Below are 25,621 nucleotides of genomic sequence, written 5' to 3'. Positions count from 1 at the left end.
AAAACATTGTTCTCTCGTGACGTTGTTCTATTGTGACGTTCTTTCTGGAGATTCGAACATGCGCTCGCAACTTGACGACGTCGTAAACTGGACGACGTTGTTTTTTAGAGGGAAGTGTCTGGTGAGTTCATTCGTCACCACTCGCCCCTTTCCGTAACCTGCAAGAGGACTCGTCCCCCTATCGATGAATGTTATGTGCGAAAATACGACAAACCAATCAGAATGCGCGTACGATTTCAAGTTCTTCGTCAAAGAATCCCACAGAAATAATTTTTGATTTTACATATGTGTTGCATCTAAAAATATACCCAAGACACAGTTAAATGTGTTCAATCATACTGTATAATTCCGCATGTCCAAATATGATTTAAATTGCATCTGAAACATATAAAATATATGGGGAAATGTATGTGAACCATTACGCAACGAGTTGACAATTGTTTTAGGTATGCCCGTTTGCGCTAAGACGGAACCCGGTCGCAAAAATGGCCATATGAGGGGCACGAGTCGCTAATCGGCTTGTCCCGGAATAACACGAGTTGGTCGCGAATGTGGTGAGTTGTTCCCCATAGATGATAATAGCTGGGCAGTGTAGATAAACGCAATGGCCGAACGATCGCTTCCAAAAGGGAGAGAGATGTGACATTCGGCATGGGGAGAAAAGGTACAGTAATCGCCAAAATTTACCCCCCCTGTTCATAAAATGGACTTGTCCGACATTGCCGCAGTCGGACTCAGGGAGTCATCATTATTTAAATACGGGTAAATATTTTTAAAGCGTGTACTTTCTATTAACATAAAGAGAGTGTTCGTAATGTTATATCTATTTTCATCAGATTCGACTTTTTTAATTGCCTTGTATAATCTTATCCAGCTGTGTGCCATGTGGAGTAAATCACGTTGTTAATTACTACTGTTTCGACATACTTGGATTAATATATTTTCCTGGACTGTTTCATATGACATTGTATGTGGCATTTATACTTACATGAGTCAGATGTTGGTAAAACATTTAACATTCAAATAATTTATTTATTACGGGTATGACAAATATGTGACATGAGACACGAGTGACAGTTAAATATAAGACAAGAATTGGAATGTACCAGTTGACGCTCGACATAACGGTAAACGAATAAAGACATTTATATATGCCCCCTTTTCAGTGGCAGCTGAATGAGGTTATAGATACAAAGAACTTATTTTCAATACGGATAACAGCGTACCCCGGAACTTTATACCCCCCCCCCCCCCCCCCCCCCCCCCTCCTCCCCCCCCAAGCAACTCCCGCCCCACACCCCAAATCCCACACATACACATAAAGTAGTCCCTGAACCATATTATTTCCCGTTTCGCCCAGCCCTGCAAAAGCTCTAAAAGAAACAAGTCTAGATTTTCCTCGGGTTCAGTATCTGAATCTCCCATCTCACTGGGGCTCCTTTTCAATTTAAATAGAGTTATATGATTCTATCAAAATAATATATTTTCAGAGACCAAGCGTTAGTCTAACATACAAAGAAGACGACAGAAAATACCCATAGCTAATCTACCATATCTCCACCACTGATACAGTAATATATCTAATGCATATTCATTGACTGGACGCCCACTCAGACACCCACTCACTCACCCATTCACATCAGGTTTTAAAAAAAGCTTTGACCATTATTGTGAATAGGCTGCCTATATCGGTGACGTGTTAAATACTCGCCCCGTTGTAAGTTTCTCAATACCTAGCCTTGCTCCAAGGCCGTACTGAAAGAAAAGCCCATGTATGAGTAGTACTTCTATCCTCCTAATAGGCAAGTCTAGATATGTGGACAGTACACGGACTCCAGTCTCTTATGGGGACAACTTGTTCTTATTAATACATAATCTTGAAATTATGATTAAACTAATAATTATTGCCTTAGAGACTTGTGCAAGTCTACTCAATACCTAGCAGCCCCCAGTATGCAGGCGATTGATTAACTCTGTACAACAGAAGGATGCAAATGTCTCACAGGGGAACAGCTCCATCTTCCACGCTCACTTGAGTCTGATCGACATCAATTTGTTTGATTAATACTCCCAAACAAAACCCCGTAACTGAGTATTTTGCGTTAATGTTGCTTGCATCGAGAGCATTGAGTGCGCGGCTACTGTCATGGTGATAGGAGTGTCGAGGGTCGAGGTTTAAACGGCTGCTGACATCAGTTCTGATTGAATAATAGGTGAACTATAGATCCGTTCATAATCTGATCAGGATACAATAGATGGTCATGTTTGAACTTGGAGTATATTTGGATATGCGGCTTCAAGGATGACAAACCTTGGTATTACATTATTTTTCTGGTAGTTGATATCGATGGCTTCTCTCTCATGTCGTAATCAATAATTAAAAGGCCTCACAAATAATTCATTCTTGTCATGGAAATTCCTATTTTTGATTAGCAACAGGTTATTATATTTAAATACGTTCCAAACTATAAAACAGCTGGCCCAAAAGTATATATGACGAGAGTAAACATCAAAACAAGATAATATGAAATAAATAGGCAGTAAATAAGTTATTGCCACCTGTTTAGTGAAATATTACTATCTGTCAGCCCTCGAACACAATCTAACCATCATCCTTCCGTTCCTCGGCCTCTGAAACTGTATCATCCCAAGTTTCCCTCACCGGAAGGGAAAATTGGATACTATTAAGAATTCTTAACATTATTAGTGTATGGCGCTTTTGTAAATGGTTTTACGACGCTTTTAGCAATATTCCAGCAACATCACGCCCGGGGACACCAGAAATGGGCTTCACGTATTGTACCCATGTCGGGATTCGAACCCGGGTCTTCGGCGTGACGAGCGAACGCTTTAACCACTACGCTACCCTACAGCCCCTCAACGGCGATCTGAACAGTGTTAAGGATATCAAGGTTGTATATATGAAATGATGTTACATTTGAGGTATACCAATTTGGCGAAACCCTCGAACAGAGATATGGTGCTCACGAACCAAGGACCATAATCAAGGCGAATCTCTGTTTTGAAACCACGACCTTGTCATTCTGGCACGTCCATGAGGCGCAATTCTGCACAGGAAACTTTGGAGCATTAGACGACCGGGCCACCCGTGCCCCCTCACGTCTAAAGACCGCTGTGAGGGTCGTTTGTGTCCCAGTCCATGGGGTTGTGTTAAAATGAATTGCTATAGTCATAGAAGAACGTGAAATGATAACAAATGTCAACCTCTGATACAAATACCTTAATTTGACATCTTAGAATTATATTATGAATGGGATGGTTAATTTACTAAATAGACAATGACTAAGAGCAAAAACGAAATAACAGAATAAACTGTGACATGATAAATATGGTGAGAATGCATCATGTACTTGAATATAACCAACACGACTTTAGGATAAAAGTGACAGCATGACCAATAACAGTACACGGAAGTTTTTGCCTTAATAAATATCCGGGGCACGGGTGGCCCAGTCGTCTAAAGGCGCCGCGATTCGCTGTGCAGAGTTGCGTCGGTGGCCCAGTCGTCTAAGGCGCCGCCATTCGCTGTGCAGAGTTGGGTCCCTTGGGCATGCCAGAAACCTATGATTGTGGGTTCGAATCCCAGTTCGCCCCGATTATGTTTCTAGATTTGTCAGCACCATACCCGTGCTCGCGGGTTTCACCGAAATGGTAAACGTTTGAGACCTGCATCACTTCGGGCTTCCCTCCCACATTAAGCTGACACGCCGCGATATAACTGGAATACTGTTAAAAGCGGCGTTAAACCCAACTCACTCACTCACTTAATAAATATCAAAGTACGTTTCGTACGAAACCATAAAAGGGACATTTTCGCGTTGCGGCGCTGTCGTTAAATGTCACAGTCTACTTTTTCCAATGGCGACAATGTACCTTCTAGGATTCCATACCTACCCACGAGTGGGGTTTGGGGTGGGGGTGGGGGTGGGGGTGGGTGGTGATGCAGGGGATGCGCACCCACAACCTTTATTTGACACCTATCATGTTAACTGCATCTCCAGCCTTGGGTATTATGTGCACATACCCCGCCCTTTTTTCAAAATACTTGACCCATCCCCTCCTCCTTGCATGTCACAGAATGCTCGAGCTCGTTGTCTATTGCTGGACCATATTTTACATACGTCATCAGCTCACACTAGTCGGGTATGTAGCCTATAGGTTTACATACATCACCATCACCACACTCCAGTCGGGTATGTAGCCTATAGGTTAACATACATCACCATCACCACACCCCAGTCGGGTATGTAGCCTGTAGGTTAACATACATCACCACCAGCACACTCCAGTCGGGTATGTAGCCTACAGGTTAACATACATCACCATCACCACACCCCAGTCGGGTATGTAGCCTATAGGTTTACATACATCACCATCACCACAACCCAGTCGGGTATGTAGCCTATAGGTTAACATGCGTCCAACATCACACCCCAGTCGGGTATGTAGCCTATAGATTAACATACATCACCATCAGCACATCCCAGTCGGGTATGTAGCCTATAGGTTAACATACATCACCATCACCACACCCCAGTCTGGTATGTAGCCTATAGGTTAACATACATCACCATCAGCACATCCCAGTCGGGTATGTAGCCTATAGGTTAACATGCGTCCACCGCCACATCCCAGTCGGGTATGTAGCCTATAGGTTAACATACATAACCATCAGCACATCCCAGTCGGGTATGTAGCCTATAGGTTAACATACATAACCATCAGCACATCCCAGTCGGGTATGTAGCCTATAGGTTAACATACATAACCATCAGCACATCCCAGTCGGGTATGTAGCCTATAGGTTAACATACATAACCATCAGCACATCCCAGTCGGGTATGTAGCCTATAGGTTAACATACATAACCATCAGCACATCCCAGTCGGGTATGTAGCCTATAGGTTAACATACATAACCATCAGCACATCCCAGTCGGGTATGTAGCCTATAGGTTAACATACATAACCATCAGCACATCCCAGTCGGGTATGTAGCTTCGGCTTCCCCACCCCCATCCCCACCCCCTCAACAACACGACGACACCGTAACCCCAGGTCGAGGGGCTCCCACGTGTAAACATCAACCTGCAATCTCCTCATGTGATGAGATCGTTGTGTGGAGAGCGTGCGTCTTGGAGCTGAGGGTATCGATTGTAGAGCCAGATCAGAGTGATTCAATTGCCAGCTACAGGAACAAATAAAGATACAATCCCCCCGTGATAAACAGCGATAAGCCACGTTGTCGTTCGATGGATCCGGCAACCCGAATAAATATCTGCAGCAAGTGGGACAAAGATATTGATTGACATTGATTGACGCCTCGTCCACTCCGGGCTATGTTTGCCGGGATACACGTTTAATTAGTCTAATAATGCCCACGGTGTTACAATGTAGTTTAATATCAAATAATACTGCTGTAGTGTTGTAGGTTTTCTATATTCAGCGATGTAGCGTAACCAGTAATCTACATTAACCAGTATGTGAAAGTGCGCTGGCTGGTATATAAAATGCCTTGAGTATTTGGTGTTCCGTAAGTACACTGCATGTAGCAGTTCACCAGTAAACAACATTAACCAGGATGTGATAGTGCGCTGGCTGGTATATAAAATGCCTTGAGTATTTGGTGTTCTGTAAGTAGACTGCATACCAGTAATCAACATTAACCAGTATGTGATAGTGCGCTGGCTGGTATATAAAATGCCTAAAGTATTTGGTGTTCTGTAAGTAGACTGCATGTAGTAGTTAACCAGTAATCTACATTAACCAGTATGTGTTAGTGCGCTGGCTGGTATATATATAATTTCCCAGAGTATTTGATGTTCTGTAAGTAGACTGCATGTAGTTGTTCCACGTGTCTGTACCATTTTGCTCTGGTGTTCCAGGAAAGCATCCTTCAGAAGTACTCGGAGTCCCAGATACGAGGTAATGTATGGATATTCTGTCATTAACGAATGCTCATCAACTCTGTAAAGGCTACCGTTGTATTCCACATACTGGATACAATAATACCAAACTATTCCCCAGGAACAAAGTTAATCACCACCCTACTTTATTTTCACATTTAGAGGATACTCGGAAATAAATCAACGTCACCAAAATTGTTAGAGATAGTAGTTCCCAGTTATAGATGCATGATAATAACGAACGAATGGGGACCTCATACACCCAGTAGTTAAGTATGACGGTAGATGTTATGACCGCCAACGATCTTTAAGGACGATAGGGTAAGATGTGAAATTAAAAGTTGGCGTTTTGGGATCAGTAGTGCGTAATACCGCCACGACTTACCAGACATTCACTCACCCAACGGGGTTTACTGCGTATGAGTCTCTCAATGGCGATTTGAGGGTGTCTGTCCCACTCATCTTGCAGCGCCTGGCCAAGTTCAGCCAACATAACATCTTTCTGTGGGCAAATCAGACATTCCATTTTTACATGTAGGCAGAAACTTGGGAGTTCAACTTGATTCCAGCCTGTCTATGACTCACAATGTTAACTATAGTAAACTACGGTTATAACGAACTCAAAGGGACCACTAATTTTAGTTCGTTATAACCGTAGTTCGTTATAAGCATATATACAGCATATATACAGCACGGGACTAAAATAAGTTCGTTATATCCGTTAGTTCGTTATAAATGTAATTTACTGTACTTATGTCGTAGTTGCTACTGCCATTTGAAGAACATCGGTACCATACGTCACCTTCTGACAGTGGATGCCACAGCTGCACTATAAAGATCACTATTCTTAACAGGATCTAGAAGATTCCAAACACTGCGGCAAGAATGGTAACAAAGTCACCTGTAAGAACACACTTATCTTAAGTGTTACGATCCCTTCATTGGCTGCCTATTGCAATAAGAGTTAACTTCGTGTTGTTAACCTTTACGTACAAGTGTGTGATTGGAACAGCTCCATTTTGTCTCAACGACCTTGTCCATGTGTACCCGCCATCTAGGAACTTGCGGTCTGATGACAAACGTCAGCTCGTCATCCCCACTTGGAAACTTAAATCTTTTGGTGCAGGATCTTTTTTAAATAACTGCTTCAACGAAATGGAATGCTCTTCTAGTGTCTTTCAGAACAGCCGCATCTCTTGATGTTTCCAAGTCAAGATTTAAAACATTTTTGTTTGAAAACTCATTTGACTTTTTAGTGTACAAGTGTTGTCAGCGCTTTGAACATGCTTTGTTGCGTGGAAGTTAGCGCATTATTATTGTTGTTGTTGTTGTTGTTATTATGATGATGATGATGATGATGATTTTAACGTGGAAGGCAGCCTATGACGTTGACGTTGACGTACACGTCACCCTATCATGTCTCAGACGAGTTCAATGGGGAAGGGTCTAGGCTCAGTGCTGGCCATGGCGTTCTATGAATGTTGTGCTGCTGGAGGTGAACATTGATTCGTGCACGGTGAGCACGGGCGTTGTCGTCCTGAAAGTCAAAACGCCAACCCACACACCTTGCACACGGGACAACAGAGGGAGTCAGTACGTTATCCCGATAGTAGTGTCCAGTGACACTTCCTTGCACAATAAGGTTGGTTGGTTGGCTGGTTATTTTACGCCGCACTCAGCAATAGTCCAGCTATATGACGGCGGACTGTAAATAATCGAGTCTTGACCAGACAATCCAGTTATTGATGTCAGCACAATATGGAGTGGGGTTCCGTCAGTCACGTTGAAGCCACCTCTCTACATTTATGACAGAATCTAATTTGTCTAAGTGGACCTCGACATATATCCCAGCTGCAGGTATAAATGATTGACATTTTCCATGTGCGTGATTGACAGACCGTAAACAGGAACAAAACCATCATTTTGCATGAAATTGCATAACAGTGTGTCTAGAATAGTAGACTCAGGCAACTGGAAGCCATATTTATCTGAGATTCAACTGGAAGTCATTCATCTGACTTCAACTGGAAGCCATTCATCTGACTTCAACTGGAAGCCATATATTTGATTTCCACTGGAAGCCATACATCTGACTTCAACAGGAAGCCATATAGTTGAGTTCAACAGGAAGCCATATATTTGAGTTTCAACAGGAAGCCATTCATCTGAGTTTCAACATATGTGTCTGAGTTATAAAGCAGCATGTACTCGTGTGTATGGACAGTCACTTGGTCTTTACTGTAGTCCTGTAACATGTTATCCGCCTTCGAGATCACACTATTTGTATATGTCCTGTTATCCTGTACTGCCAGTCTACATGTTTACGCATAATGGGAATAACTGAAGAGAAATGGTGATTACACACTGCCTGAAAGCCATCCAGATACGTCATACCTCAACTGACATTTAAATAGTTACACAAACCTGTGAGTCATCCAACAGTTGACATGAGTGATGTTGTTACGCCACGTAATAGTCCAGATATATACGGGCGGCCTGGAAATAACCCAAGCTGGACTAACCAAACTATGAACTGAAATCATGATCATTGATCTACGCAATTGAAAAACAATGACATGCATCAACCATGTCAGCGATCCTGACCACTTGACCCCGATAGTCGCCTCTAACGACAAGCATTGGTTGCCGAAGAACTATTCTGACCCGGATCTTCACGGGTGGTATTGTCAAGTAACATCCTTTAACGTCATTTGATATGACGCGACCAGGGTATCGAGCCACCGACCTTCCGCTCTACCCACCGGGCCGCGGAGGCGGTTATACTCGGTAGACAGATACATGTACAGAGATGGGGAGTCAATTAAAGCATCCCTCTGTTAAAGGTGCGCTTGGTCCATCAGCAGCAATACAGATCACAGCTGACGACGGATGACCTATACAATGTGGTCGAACCTGGAGCACACAAACCAGTTTACTGCCTGGCTTTTGTTTAAAGTCTGAAATACCGCCATTCACTTCACAACTATTCGATTTTAATTAATACGGGGACACGGAGGCCAGTCGTCTCAGTCGCCGCTCTACAGAGTCGCGTCCCTTGGGAGAGCCGCGATCCTATGATCGTGGGTTCGAATTCCAGATTCGCAGTGATCTTTATCTTTGGTTTGTCCACACCATATTTGAGGTTTCCTCCAAAGTTTTGAACCTCTAAGACTTGAAGTGTTCAGACACGGAGGATACACGCATGCACTAATTATCAGGGAGACAGTGTTCGATCGGTTTTATTTTATCTTATTTCTCAAATGATCCTAATAGGTCAGATGAAACACTACTAGTATATACGATTTCATTTTCTTTCTCATTCGTGATATTATCTGTCACATTACCCTCTTTGGGAAAAACAGGTACGTTAATCTGTTGTAGTGACTCGCCTCGAGGCGTGGAGAGTGACTACGTCAATGACAGTATTCCTCGTCATCTGCCCATTGTAATAATAACTTGTTTATGCTAGCCATGACATTTCCGCGAGCAACGTGACAAGGACTGTCCTTCTTGCAGGCTGGCAGAGACAGGGAACTGAAGCAGTGCTAGCTGGGTTCTAGAAGACAGAGCATCTCTTCTCCAGCAGCAGCTGTCGGAAATCCCACCGCTAGTTTCACCACTTTCATCAGCATTTTCTGGAAGAGTTACATAGCCAACATTCTTTCTTTCATCCAAATAATTATAAACAGAGTCTGACGTCGTGGAAAGTTGAAGAGAAAACGTGAAAAATAGTTCTCAGTGTATCGTGATGACATTGTATTAGTGTCTTAGAGACGGTTCAACTCTTCTCCGTGACCGACCCTGACATTCTGTAATTGCTGTCTGTGACACGTTTCTTGGACAAATTCGCTGGATTTTCTGGAGCAGATTAATAATCTTAGATACTTGATTCCTGCAGCTGTGGACTGTATATCTATTCTGTATATATATGTTTTGCTAAGTATAACGCCAGTTGGAATTCTATCACTCAGTCTTTTGTAGATATACAGGTTACGGCAAGCATATCTCGACCGTGGTGATAGGCAGTTGTCTGCTGAAGGCTGTATGTCACGACCATACTTACCTATGTTTTATTCAGAGTTGAGAGAGGCCTTCCGACTGTTCGACAAGGATGGAGACGGGTCTATCTCCACGGATGAGTTGGGCACCGTCATGAGGAACCTGGGACAGTTCCCGTCAGGGGATGAACTCAAGGATATGATCAAGGAGATAGACATCGATGGTGAGTAGAACTATGTGTTGGTGAGTTGAATTTCGTGTTGGTGACTTGAGCTACGTGACGGTGAGTTATGCTACGTGTTGTGTTGGTGAGTTGAGTTTCGTGTTGGTGACTTGAGCTATGTGAGTTTCGTGTTGGTGACGATAGCTACGTGTTGGTGAGTTGAGCCACGTGTTGGTGAGTTGAGTTACGTGTTGGTGAGTTGAGCTACGTGTTGGTGAGTTGAGTTACGTGTTGGTGAGTTGAGCCACGTGTTGGTGAGTTGAGCTACGTCTTGGTGAGGTGAGCTACGTGTTGGTGAGTTGAGCCACGTGTTGGTGAGTTGAGCCACGTGTTGGTGAGTTGAGCCACGTGTTGGTGAGTTGAGCGTGTCAGAATAGATCAGGGCGTCTGTTGCCAGAATGGCGAGTGGATTGTTGTTGTTGTGGGTGGATGTTGTTGTGTGTTGATACTGACACTGATAGGGCTCAACCAAACTAATTTGTCGTCAGGATTGACAAGCATAAAGTACATCACCGGATGTTTTGAACCGAAACGAGTTATGGGTCCTCAAAAAACTGTTCCGCCGCTCCTTGCAAGGAATTCGAAAAACTTTGCATGTATGAAACGGTGGCAGAAACCCTATGACACTTAATTAAGGGAAACATCAGCGCGATCGGCTAGTTCATACACAGCGTGAGTACCTGCACCCAGATGAACCGTTCTTGGTTACTCACCAGTTCACCCATCTAATTTTATGGACGTGTATGCATCATGCCCGGTTTGAAAGCAATGATCGAAACATTTCCTGTTTCATATGGAAGATGTTCGAAGATGTTTCATTGTGCCCATCTTAAAGCTATTAAAAGCGATACAGCAACTGATTATAGCACAAAAAACGATGCCTTTTACACATATGCTTCCCAAACATGTGTTAATCATGAGGTCAAGAACAATTTATACAACGGTTGCATTCTCATCCATTCTCATGTTTCTAAAATGCCTACCTCCGCCAGCTCTTATAGAACTTTTACCTATTGTATTGTAGGTATCTTCCTATCTCACGGTAACCTTGTGAGAGGTACTACTACGTGAGACCTGTTGAGGGGTTTTACAAATGACAATTGACACAAAGTGGCCTTTTGATGTGAATATAATGTTGGTTTTAATTTGTTAAATGTAACAACTTTTTTTCAAGTGAAAACTCCATGACGCATCGCGTTAAGTTTTGTAACCCACTGTTTTCCCACTAAGTCACGGGGGTAGTTGATGAAAGGATGTCCTGTTTTACATGCCATGACTTTGTCGCGTGCATGCTGCACGTGATCTTTCTCTCACACGCTTTGATAGAATTCCTTTTATGCCGCGATACATTGTTTTGTTTCACTGTAAGGTATCCCGATGTTTTCTTAATTTTCTTTTGCTATTTCTTGCATTTAGACGTTTCATGAGCCCTCGCTCACGGTTTTACAGTTTTAACCAAACTGGGGAGGAGTTTCTCTTTAAATATCCTTTAAACCATGGTAAGCGTGAGAATGAATCGCAATGGCAACAAAGGAAAGTGGAAGAATGAATCACTATGGCAACATAGGAAGATATAAGAATGAATCACTCTGGCAACATATGAGGTGTAACAACTAATCACTATGGCAATATAGGAAGGTGTAAGAATGAATCACTATGGCAACATTGGAAGGTGTAAGAATGAATCATTATGGCAACATAGGAAGGTATAAGAATGAATCACTATGGCAACAAAGGAAGGTATAAGAATGAATCATTATGGCAACATAGGAAGGTATAAGAATGAATCATTATGGCAACATAGGAAGGTGTCAGAATGAATCACTATGGCAACATAGGAAGGTATCAGAATGAATCATTATGGCAACATAGGAAGGTATAAAAATGAATCATTATGGCAACATAGGAAGGTGAAATAATGAATCACTATGGCAACATAGGAATGTGTAAGAATGAATCACTATGGCAACTTTTGAAGGTGTCGGATTGAATCACTATGGCAACATAGGAAGGTATAAGAATGAATCATTATGGCAACATAGGAAGGTGTAATAATGAAGCACTATGGCAACATAGGAAGGTGTAATAATGAATCACTATGGCAACATAGGAAGGAGTAAGAATGAATCACTATGGCAACATAGGAAGGAGTAAGAATGAATCACTATGGCAATATAGGAAGATATAAGAATGAATCACTATGGCAACATTTGAAGGTATAAGAATGAATCACTATGGGAATATAGGAAGATATAAGAATGAATCACTATGGCAACATTGGAAGGTGTCAGAATGAATCACTATGGCAACATAGATAGGTATTAGAATGAATCACTATGGCAACATAGGAAGGTATAAGAATGAATCACTGTGGCAACATAGGAAAGTATGAGAATGAATCACTATGGCAACATGGGAAGGAGTAATAATGAATCACTATGGCAACATAGAAAGGTGTAATAATGAATCACTATGGCAACATAGGAAAGTATGAGAATGAGGTGAGGTGAGATTGGGTTTAACGTCGCGTCCAAGATTATTGCACTTATATAGCGACGTGCATGCACGTGTATGTGTGTGTGTGGCTGCTTGTACTAGTCCGGACTGATGCCGATTTATAGTGCTAGCTCACTGAGATACCATGCCGCAGTTTAACATGAATACCCCACTCAGACACAGTATACTGACTCCGAGCCGACCAGTCCTTGTTTTAGCCCCTTAATGCCGAGCGCCAGACAGGGTAACAACAAGTACAATCTTTTAACGTCTTTTTGTATGACGCGGCCCGGGATCGAACCCTGGACCTTCCGCTCTCCAGGCGGACGCTCTACCACAAGACCACGGAGGCGGTAGTATGAGAATGAATCACTATGGCAACACTATACCTAGAATCGGAGACATATTTACAGTCCTCACCAGGCTCCTCGCAAACCAACACCTGATGCCGATATCGGAACATTTCTTTGATGATTTATTTATATAACGCCTTTGATCCTCAAATAAGTTTCCCGAGACAGAAAGCTGATGAAGACAGTATCCCGAATTTATAACCAAACGCTGTTTCATGGAGCTGACACTCTACAACTAACCAGTAGTATGTTATATGTTATGAGCTTGTTTATGTCGTGGTTTAATGATAATACATTTCTATGCTTCTATAGGCGACATGATTACCTCGCTATACATCAATGTGGCGGGGTAATGAAATACAATATAGGGGATGTCTGTGTCAAGTTCTAGGAGCAGCCGCGCCGTCACAAGGAGCTGAGTTAATATAACCGTTTGATGGATTTGTGTGTGTCATGTTCCATATGCAATAGTCATGCACACCAGTGACGTATAATGGGTATAACGAGCTGCAGAAACCTATGAGGTTAATCGTTGAATAGTATCGCTAGTCACTGGAACGATTCATTTACTGACCACTGTCTTGAGCACATCTATATCGGTCATAGCCGCTTTTCACTCTGCTTCCTGTTAAAACAGATTTTGTAAAGTATTTTGTAAATTAATTTCTTGAGGATCTTGCTAATAACAGGATATTAATTGATAATGAAATCAAGCACTTGCGGATCAACTTTTTACATCTTTTTAATGGTTTATCCGAGATAACGAACCTTCTTAATTCAGACCTGGTATGTTGTGTTCGTTAGTTACCAGACAAGTTTTAAAGTGGGAAATCGGATGGACGTGGCTCTTCTGGTATGTAAGCTGTGTGAGTATGTATGCTCTGTGTGTTTGATTGTAAGTGTATGTATGTTGTGTGTATGTGTGTGTAGTGTATAACGCAAGCTGTATGTGTATATATGCTCTGTGTTTGTGTGCATGTGTGTGCGTGTGTTTGTCTCTGTGTGTGTGTGTGTGTTTGTGTATGTGCGTGATTGTGTGTGTGTGTACATGTGTGTGTGTCTGTGTGTGTACATGTGTGTGCGTGTGTGTGTGTACATGTGTGTCTCTCTGTGTGTGTGTGTGCGTGTGTTTGTCTGTGTGTGTGCATTGTGTGTGTGTTTGTGTCTCTGTGTGTGTGTCTATGTGTGCATTGTGAGTATTACCGAGCCAGGGTCCCACAGTAAAGACAATTTACACGATTAAGTTTTACTGTATGGGTATTTAAAGGCGCGCTCTCTCTCTCTCTCCCGTGTGGCAGGTGACGGCACGTTCACGTTCGAGGAGTTCGTACAGGTGATGGCGAACATGGGCGGCATCAGCAGCGAGCAGTCGGAGGAGGACGAGGAGGAGGAACTCCGGCAAGCCTTCACTGTAAGGAGCCTTGAGACGACCTGTCTATTTATAGGATTGTGAGGCGGTTTGTTCCAGATTTCGGTCCAAAAAATATTCAAAAGACATTAAAGGAACAACCGATTTTCCCCCTATTACTATAGTTAATATTTTATCTCAATGATCAACTATAGCCATAATGGGAATTCTTTAACTTCATAGGAGTTGAGGCTGATGTCTTATGAACACAGATTACAAGATTTCTTTGGAAACACTACACATGTTAAAGGCGGTCTACGGTTGAGGCATATGGCAGCCCAGCAAGTTTGATTCAAGTCGTTCAAACACCACTTTGTTTATCCAACTAACGCAACTTTATAATGTGAACGGAAAATAACAGGGAATGTTTGCCCTAATTACACAGATCTGACGTCCCATTTTCACATATGGTTCTAATTACCGAGGGGGCACGGGTGGCCCAGTCGTCTAAGGCGCCGCGATTCGCTGTGCAGAGTTGCGTCCCTTGGACACGCCAGAAACCTATGATTGTGGGTTCGAATCCCGGTTCGCCCCGATTATGTTTCTAGGTTTGTCAGCACCATACCCGTGCTCGTGGGTTTCACCGAAGTGGTAAACGTCTAGGACCTGCATCACTTCGGGCTTTCCTCCCACATTAAGCTGACACGCCGTGATATAACTGGAATACTGTTAAAAGCGGCGTAAAACCCAACTCACTCACTCACTCACTCTAATTACCGAATATGGCCGGACATACAACATCGTCCCCTTGCAATCACGTCATTTCTTATTCATGTTTAAAGTGCCTTTTAATGATCAAGCATTCATTTTGACCGATTAAGATCATAGCATCATACATTACTTGTTCGCCTCTATGTGAGCAATGAGGTCCGGGGTTCAATTCCCAACATGAGTATAATCAGTGAAACCTATTTCTGGTATCACGCCGTGATATGGTTTGAATATTACCGAGGGCGGCAAAAAAGCATACTCACTCACACACTCGTCTGTATATGTCATGGTGTTTGTTGCAGGTGTTTGACAAGTCTGGGTGTGGGTACATCACGGCGTCTGACTTGAGGGCAGTGCTACAGTGTATGGGAGAAGACCTCACTGAGGAGGAAAGTACGTACATTTGTTGATGAACAGACGTTAAACCAAACACATTTGTCAGATCATGCTGGGGCCGCCTCCGTGGTCTACTGGTAGAGCGTCAGCTCGGAGAGCGGAAGGTCGATCCCCGGCCGCGTCATACCCAAAGACGTTAAAAGATGGTACTTGTTGATGGTACTTGTCCTTACCCTGCCTGGCGCTCATATCTGCTAGGGAGTAGGCGATCGGATCTAATGGGTTCTCATGGTTGGTGTGATGAGATGGTGCCGAACAAGGTCGTTAAAGAGGCCGGGGTCAAATTCGAAATTTGCGTTGCATTTTGCAGCCAATGTCACTAATATCGGAGGCGACTATGCTTGGCGTAAAAGGCGACTAACGGGATCGGGTGGTCAGGCTCGCTGACTTGGTTGATGCATGTCATCGATCCCAATGGCGTTGATCGATGCTCATGATATTAATCACTGGATTGTCTGGTCCAGACTCGATTATTTACAGACCACCGTCATAAAGCTGGAATATTGCTGAGAGCGGCGTAAAACAAGAACAACAAAACCAACTAATATCGGGTAAAACCACCAATGTTCTTCGAGGCATGCTTCTGATGAGTCGACCAATGTCAGCTTGACTCCAGTGTTGTTCCACTCATCGTGTCCAAGGCGTGTTTAACAGGGGGACGGTGAGGATGGATTGCATGGATGTTTTGCAGCTGGGGGAATTGGGTCACAATCCTGACACGATGAGCACGTGCATTATATCTTGAAATACGAAACGTTGCCCAACACGTTGTGCAAATGGCAGCACGAGTGGTGCAATGATGTTGTCCCGATAGTACTGACCTGTGACTAGGTCATGGAAAACATTGAGCGCAGTCCGGCCAGTCATTGTGATACCACAGTGTTGATTTACAGTATCACTGCTGGTAGTGTTTAATTTCACAAATTATGGTTTTCAAACATATTTAGGCATGACAATATTATTTATTACTTGCCCGTGAAGAGATCACCCGTTTAATAAACATACAGCTGTATTACACATTGTGTAATACCAAAACGCGTGCTTATGTACTCTCGGAACACGTTTCACGAACAAATATTGAAAGCTCTCAACATCCCTTGGCTTATTCAACGACATTGCGTGTGGAGATGATAGATCACTGAAAGGAACTTATGCACACTCGTTGCTAGGCTGACGTCACATGGCATTGTTTCGCCGATGGATCTTGCAACAAAATTCCACAAATTACGTCATCGGGTATTATGACGTAATTGTAAACTTTGAGGTGCAAGGCCCTGTTCCACAAGGCATTCGTATTGAGGCGCAACTACATTCGTTAGTCTAAGTTAAAGTATGTGAAGTGCGATAACCTCAGCGCTACGATAATTTTGTTGAACGGACGCCTGAATTCTAAAGGTGGACCGTTGTATGGTATTCAATTCATACGTTTCAACTTTTGACGTGTTTGAAGTATTACTCAATAGGATTATGCCGTGGTTCGTGTAGGTGTCAGCCTATTCACACTCAACAGTATTATTCGAAAAACGGTATTAATGGAAAGTAATAAATAAAATACTAAACTCGCTCCCGTGTAAAACTTATTTTATGAAACTCGTGAATGGTTGTGGTATCTAATTCGCTTTCGCTCGTCAGATACCAGAACTATTCACTCGTTTCATAAAATTGGTATTACACGGAGGCTCGTTTAGTATTCTATATTAATACAGTTTAAAACACGGGCTATAGGCCATCAGTAACCAAAGCAAGGCCACCTCGCTGGAGATCATTTGGACTTAGGGGCGTTCGGGTAGCCTAGTAGTTAAAGCATTCGCTCGTCGCGCCGAAGACCCGGGTTCGATTCCCGACATGGGTACAATGTGTGAAGCCCGTTTCTGGTGTCCCCGCCGTGATATTGCTGGAATATGGCTGAAAGCGGCGTAAAACCTGACTCACTCACTCACTCTACATGTACACGGCATAATTATCACTCTCATACACTAACCCCCTGTGCATTTCTTACACTGGCTATTACCGTATTTACCCTTATTTCAGTTGACGAGATGATTGCCGAGGTCGACATCGATGGTGATGGCAGGATCGATTTTGAAGGTCAGAATTTATTAGTACAAGATAAACAACATCGACATGATCATATGGCGATATCTTAAAGAAACCGTTATTTTTGGCAATACTGTCTGTAAAATATCGCTGATAAATGTTGGATATTGTTCTGATATTCAAACGGTATTGTTTTTCCCCCCACAGAATTCATCGCTTGTATGAAGGAAGAAAAGGATGAAGAAAGTAAGAGCGATGATGACGACGACAATGACGATACTGGCAGCCAGAATTCTCTCAACGACACCCCGATGTAGAGTGCGAGCTCAGCGAATGGGGTTTCAGGCGCTTGTTGTCGTGTGACGTGTACATCGCCTGCAATCTCTTCACAGCGACAGCCCGTTAGCGGAGCTCTGTACGACGACGTTGTGGCGCGTGCGGAAGGAGCTTTCGAAGGGAGTCCACCGCAGCATCCATTGAGAATTGATCCGTCAAAAGAAATCTGTGACTTATTTCAAATAATTAATAACAAATATATTTTGTATGGGGTCTGATTGTTGATATACAGTATCACTGCTGGTAGTGTTTATTTTCACAAATTATGGTTAAAATATAGGCACGTTTTCGTTTAGGTATTTATTTTATATAAAAACATTATCTTTTTCAAAATATTTGGTCCGTCATCAAATCTATATTCCTGTTATCAGTGACCATCTTTCCTGGCTTACCAGAGTGTGAAGATTGTTATTGTAATAATACATTGATGCGTTGCATTAGTTAGTTGTAAGATGGGTACCTGGTAGAAAAATGGCATTTTAGAATATTTCTCCTATGGGCTACAGATAATATTTTGCGTTTGCTTTTTATCATTAAACCGGGGATGTTAGAATGTACACGCTTTGCGCACATGGCAGGTGGGTGTTAAAAAATGATATGATCATGAATAAAACTAAAGTGTGTTGTTAACTACATTATTTGATGAGATACTGAAACGCACAAATATTTGAGAGCCTTTGGCAAAATGTACGTGGATTGTTTTGGAATTAACTTCATAAAGGGTCAAGAATAGCTTATCATATGGCAAATCAGTTAATGATATCATTAGTGGTAGATGTGTAAATTGTTTTGTTGAATTTCGACATGTATGTGTCTGTATATATAGCGACTCGTTCTTAGTACTGTTAAAATGTATAATCTCGCTTTGCATTTTTTTAATTGTTTCACTTTTTCACACTGCCATTTATTTATTACCATTGACACGTAGCTGTTAATTTATGTACTTGTCAAGACGACTATTCCTAAATGCCAGAATAAATATGTTCCTGGTGGAAAATATGTGTGTCCTTTTGTGAAAGCATGGGAATATATGGGTGAGTTTTCAGAAGTATCATATCCCAGAGAAACAACAGACTTGAACAGGAAAACTAATGTTTGACAGAGTGAGCATCAATACAGGTATAGCGCGTCATCGGCGCATATTGACCAGATCAGCAGCATTTTGGCTGAACTTTTAGTATACCACGTTGGAGGCCCTTTCATGATTCTCAATACTTAACAGACATGTGCCTGGATGCTTTCGGTGCTTGGTATACCGGTTACTCTAACTCTTTCGAATCTGTGTCAACCAATCTCTCTGAGCAATGTTCTAGAAGGTTTCCAAAGGCTCTCCATAATTACAGCAACAACTCGTCAAGCCGTAAAACACCAGTGATCCCTAGATCCTCAGTGTAGACAACACACACCAGTGATCCCTAGGTCCTCAGTGTAGACAACACACACCAGTGATCCCTAGGTCCTCAGTGTAGACAACACACACCAGTGATCCTAGGTCCTATGTGTAGACAACACACACCAGTGATTCCTAGGTCCTCAGTGTAGACAACACACACCAGTGATCCTAGGTCCTATGTGTAGACAACACACACCAGTGATCCCTAGGTCCTATGTGTAGACAACACACACCAGTGATTCCTAGGTCCTCAGTGTAGACAACACACACCAGTGATCCTAGGTCCTATGTGTAGACAACACACACCAGTGATTCCTAGGTCCTCAGTGTAGACAACACACACCAGTGATCCTAGGTCCTATGTGTAGACAACACACACCAGTGATCCCTAGGTCCTATGTGTAGACAACACACACCAGTGATTCCTAGGTCCTCAGTGTAGACAACACACACCAGTGATCCTAGGTCCTATGTGTAGACAACACACACCAGTGATTCCTAGGTCCTCAGTGTAGACAACACACACCAGAGATCCCTAGGTCCTATGTGTAGACAACACACACCAGTGATCCCTAGGTCCTCAGTGTAGACAACACACACCAGTGATTCCTAGGTCCTCAGTGTAGACAACACACACCAGTGATCCTAGGTCCTCATAGACAACACACGCCAGTGATCCTAGGTCCTCATAGACAACACACACCAGTGATCCTAGGTCCTAAAAGACAACAAACAACAGTGATCCTAGGTCCTCAGTGTAGACAACACACGCCAGTGATCCTAGGTCCTCATAGACAACACACACCAGTGATCCTAGGTCCTCATAGACAACACACACCAGTGATCCTAGGTCCTCAGTGTAGACAACACACACCAGTGATCCCTAGGTCCTCATAGACAACACACACCAGTGATACTAGGTCCTCATAGACAACACACACCAGTGATCCTAGGTCCTCATAGACAACACACACCAGTGATCCTAGGTCCTCATAGACAACACACTCCAGTGATCCCTAGGTCCTCAATGTAGACAACACACACCAGTGATCTCTAGGTCCTCATAGACAACACACACCAGTGATCCCTAGGTCCTCATAGACAACACACACCAGTGATCCTAGGTCCTCATAGACAACACATTCCAGTGATCTTAGGTCCTCATAGACAACACACACCAGTGATCTCTAGTCCACCAAACACTCATTTTACTTGCCTCTTACAATTGCCTGCAGCCAGATTACATTTTCTCTTGAGTTGAGGTTAACACTACCTAAAACAGTTTTTCAGGTATACCGGTATGTGTTTAATGCTAATATTGGACGAAAGCCAGAAGAAATGCAGGTCTCATGAAACCCATGAGCATGGGTATGGTCCTGACAAACCTAGAAATATAATCAGGGCAAACCCGGATTTGAACCCTCAATCATTGTTGTGCCAAGGGACGCACCTCTGCAATGTGAATTCATGCGCCTTAGATGACTGTTCCACCCGTGCCCCGACACCCAGATCAGGCTGCGTTAGTTTTATATGGTGTACATAGGACTTCAGCAGCCTTTAAAATGATAACAGACAACAGATGTAGAAAATAGGTTGTTTATAAATTCATCACAGATGGGTGATACAATTATTCAACTATCACAGACATCAACCGAACTGGCAACATACACATCCCTATCTATAAACAAAATCAACGAGAACTAGTCCACAATATGTAACAGAAGTCCTGACTATAATAGAATTGGTCCTCACTAAATAGATGTAGTCAGCACTTTGTAATACAGGTCGTTCCGACTCTGAAACAAAAGTATCACCAATCCGCAAAGGATGTCCTTCCTCCAAGTTGACCGCCTCCTGGAACATCTTTCTCAACTAGCAACATTCATGCTTAACTTGACATATATTATTCATGCAAGGCCAATAGTTTTCCTGTTTAATACATGTATATTGTTTTCTCTGAATTTCATTCAAGAGGTTTTTTTGTCACATTAACCTTGAGACAACTGGCATGTTTTTTTAAGTTTTTCCTTATGCATCTTGAAATATATTTACCAGGAAAATCCACAGAACAAGAACAATATGATTGGCCTTCTAATTGTCTAATTTTCATGCACAGCATACTGAACATTACATACATGGCTTACAGTATTCTGCATGTGTCCATGCTTTGAAAACCAACATATTCAGCTTAAATGAAAGAATAAAAGAATTCATTCCTTGAGGCCTGGCATATATACTTCAACTAATTCCATCCAGACACTTCCGCATATCAATACATAGATGGAGCCTGGTATATATACCTCAACTAGATCCATCCAGACACTACCGCATATCAATACACAGATGGAGCCTGGTATATATCCCTCAACTAGTTCCATCCAGACACTACCGCATATCAATACATAGATGGAGCCTGGCATATATACCTCAGCTACGTTCCATCCAGACAGTACCGCATATCAATACACAGAGGGAGCCTGGTATATATACCTCAACTAGTTCCATCCAGACACTACCACATATCAATACACAGATGGAGCCTGGTATATATACCTCAACTACATTCCATCCAGACACTACTGCATATCAATACACAGATGGAGCCTGGCATATATACCTCAGCTAGTTCCATCCAGACACTACCGCATATCAAAACATAGATGGAGCCTGGTATATATACCTCAACTAGTTCCATCCAGACACTACTGCATATCAATACACAGATGGAGCCTGGTATATATCCCTCAACTAGTTCAATCCAGACACTACCGCATATCAATACACAGAGGGAGCCTGGTATATATACCTCAACTACATTCCATCCAGACACTACTGCATATCAATACACAGATGGAGCCTGCCATATATACCTCAGCTAGTTCCATCCAGACACTACCGCATATCAAAACATAGATGGAGCCTGGTATATATACCTCAACTAGTTCCATCCAGACACTACCACATATCAAAACATAGATGGAGCCTGGTATATATCCCTCAACTAGTTCAATCCAGACACTACCGCATATCAATACACAGAGGGAGCCTGGTATATATACCTCAACTACATTCCATCCAGACACTACTGCATATCAATACACAGATGGAGCCTGCCATATATACCTCAGCTAGTTCCATCCAGACACTACCGCATATCAAAACATAGATGGAGCCTGGTATATATACCTCAACTAGTTCCATCCAGACACTACTGCATATCAATACACAGATGGAGCCTGGTATATATCCCTCAACTAGTTCAATCCAGACACTACCGCATATCAATACACAGAGGGAGCCTGGTATATATACCACAACTACATTCCATCCAGACACTACTGCATATCAATACACAGATGGAGCCTGGTATATATCCCTCAACTAGTTCCATCCAGACAATACCGCATATCAATACACAGATGGAGCCTGGCATATATACCTCAACTAGTTCCATCCAGACACTACTGCCTATAAATACACAGATGGAGCCTGGTATATATACCACAACTAGTTCCATCCAGACACTACCGCATATCAATACATAGATGGAGCCTGGTATATATACCTCAGCTACATTCCATCCAGACACTACCGCATATCAATACACAGATGGAGCCTGGTATATATACCTCAACTACATTCCATCCAGACACTACCGCATATCAATACACAGATGGAGCCTGGTATATATACCTCAACTACATTCCATCCAGACACTACCGCATATCAATACACAGATGGAGCCTGGTATATATACCACAACTAGTTCCATCCAGACACTACTGCCTATCAATACACAGATGGAGCCTGGTATATATACCTCAACTAGTTCCATCCAGACACTACTGCATATCAATACACAGATGGAGCCTGGTATATATACCACAACTACATTCCATCCAGACACTACTGCCTATAAATACACATGGATTGTACAGACAGCTCTGCATACAGTTGGCGCTTTGGTAGAGTTTCCTGAATCTGGTCGCTGCATATGGTGGACATGTTGTATAATACATGTACATACATCAATGGCGGAATGTATACAACATCGGGGCACAGTGGTCAAAACCCTGTTGGAATGTGTTGCATCGTATTGCTCAACAAGCTGGACTGAAGTCAAAACCAAATCTCCAAAATGTCCCAAATGGCATACCCCATTTATACCTTTAGAGAAATCTGATCACAAACATTTGATAGTTGGGAGCAAAAAGTCTTTTCAGCCATAAAATAACAACCTTATCACAACGGTATAACAAGCAACAGTGAGCTCCCCTTTAGCCTGATGCTGTGACCTTCACCTCTTGGACCTAACACAGGTGATGAGCCTGTGGCCATCGAGACAGGATCAGCCTGTCATCACTTCAGTGACATTACCAAACCGTGAAGATTCAAAACACTACCTCCTTGCATTCACTGCAAACAAACCTGACACTCCTTTATAAAACATGTAAAATTACATACTTATGTGGAATGTTGAATGTTGAATGTTAAAGCAAAAATAGTGTACAATTAATATACAATGGGTTAGACTGATCGGAAAATCAAATCAGTGAAATCATGAAACCGTTTGCATGACAACAAAAAGTAGATCAGATGTAAATTCTGCATTGATCACATCTCTCAAGACATGCCCATGTTAACATGTGAAATATGTTAGTCAGTGTATCACATATCCAGCAGACTCCATCAAACCACACGTTTCCCATGACTAAATAAGGCCATCATAAAAAATATCCGTGTTTTGAGCAGCATGACCCAAGTGAAGTCAGGAGGGTAGGGAGTTTGCTTGTCATCCAGACTATCGAATGAATACATGCATTATGACCTGGAGGGTGTACATAATATTCGAGCTTCCCAAATTCATTTTGAGTTAAAGATTTTTGCAGGATCAGCAGATTGCACAAACAAAGATTGTTTCCTAATATGCCTAATGCCCTGGTTAGTGATACCTGTACAGCTGTTGCACCATCAAGGCTTCAGCAGAGGCCGAGATACACGATAGCCAAGCACAGATGGAGAGATCGTAACTCTACCACTGTTATGTTTAAGTATGTGGTTTTATTACATTCCTAGTGATACAACCACTGTGTGATTCTGTGAACCAAGGCTGTAGGGCTGGGACAAGTCAAAATATATTACCCACCCCCCTATTACCCTACCCGGGTACCCACTGTAGACCTCAGGAGATGTCTCAAAATGTCCGATTGGGAACTTTTTTAGCATAGCCCTGGCAAAACGTATTTAGATACCTGTATTTAACAATCTGGTCATGCATACACTGAAGTTGACTTAAGTTATATCTTTATTCAACCATATGAAAAATCAGAAGGAATGGGTGCCTAGTCAGAAAGAAAAGCAAACATTAATGACTTGTAGTGTAACCATAGAGTTCCAGATAGTTTTAGTCATTAGACAATATATCACATGACTAACCACAGGTCTGGGGAATCTTGTGGGTACCAGGGTCCTACTCAGTACCCACCCGACCCGGGTACCTGAGTTACCCGTCCCAGCCCTACAAGGCTGAATTTTACATCACCAATGATAACTAAAGATAGGAGGGTGAGTGTTTAAGGCCGTTTTGAACAGTATTCCAGTTGTATCACGGCGTGTCAGCTTAATGTGGGAGGAAAGCCTGAAGTGATGCAGGTCTCAGACGTTTACCACTTTGGAGAAATCCATAAGCATGGGTATGGTGCTGACAAACCTAGAAACATAATCAGGCAACTGGGATTTGAACCCACTATCATGTTTCTGTCGTGCTCAAGGGATGTAACTCTGTAACCTAACTGCGGCACCTTAGACGGCTGAGACAGGACAGGACAGGAGTTGGGTTTAACACAGCCGTGTGCAGTATTTCAGTCATATCACAGCATCAGCTTTATGTGGGAGGAAAGCGAAGCAGGTAATACCAATGAGGCATCCATCCCCCCTTGGGTACATGGGATTCGGGGTATATTTACACAGTATTCAGGACTCGCCAGTGTTGTACACAGGATGAAAATAAAATACTGGGTATGCAGATTCAACATTTAAAAAAAGAATATTCTCTTGGTGCATAAAGAAATGTCCTTTACATATTTCATTTTTCCAATATCTTTTCAGAAATTTAACTTCAAATCGCACCCTTTTCTCAAAGCTTTTGAGTATTGTGTTAAATAGTTTTGGGGATTCTTGGGTGAGCAGTGAGATTCAGAAAAATTAGATGGTATTCGGGACTCAGGGGATGGGGGGGGGGGGGGGGGGGGGGGGGGGGGGGGGGAGGGGGGCGGGTTTGGGTTGGCACACTCACCCATCTGACAGTACCATGGTTCAGGAGGGGATGCTAGGTTGTGGAACA

The 25,621-nt window shown here is 42.6% G+C and overlaps 1 protein-coding gene across 2 annotated transcripts in view; it reads left to right on the top strand.

Annotated features, from left to right (window-relative positions):
• Window positions 1-18,882, top strand: part of LOC124135369 (calmodulin-beta-like) — a 29,801-nt gene extending 10,919 nt beyond the window's left edge. For both annotated transcript variants that reach the window (XM_046500675.2, XM_046500676.2), the window contains 6 exons: window positions 5,906-5,945; window positions 10,005-10,148; window positions 14,296-14,408; window positions 15,419-15,509; window positions 17,544-17,600; window positions 17,757-18,882. In XM_046500675.2, coding sequence (XP_046356631.1) covers window positions 5,906-5,945; window positions 10,005-10,148; window positions 14,296-14,408; window positions 15,419-15,509; window positions 17,544-17,600; window positions 17,757-17,866 — 555 coding nt within the window. In that variant the 3' untranslated portion in view covers window positions 17,867-18,882. The remainder of the gene's footprint in view (window positions 1-5,905; window positions 5,946-10,004; window positions 10,149-14,295; window positions 14,409-15,418; window positions 15,510-17,543; window positions 17,601-17,756) is intronic.
• Window positions 18,883-25,621: the final 6,739 nt, after the last annotated feature.

The sequence above is a fragment of the Haliotis rufescens genome, unplaced genomic scaffold, assembly GCF_023055435.1.
Source record: "Haliotis rufescens isolate VD_foot unplaced genomic scaffold, xgHalRufe1.0.p SCAF_19, whole genome shotgun sequence".
NCBI lineage: Eukaryota > Metazoa > Mollusca > Gastropoda > Lepetellida > Haliotidae > Haliotis > Haliotis rufescens.
Note: the sequence above shows the minus strand (reverse complement) of the source record. Positions and strands in the feature narration are given on the sequence as shown.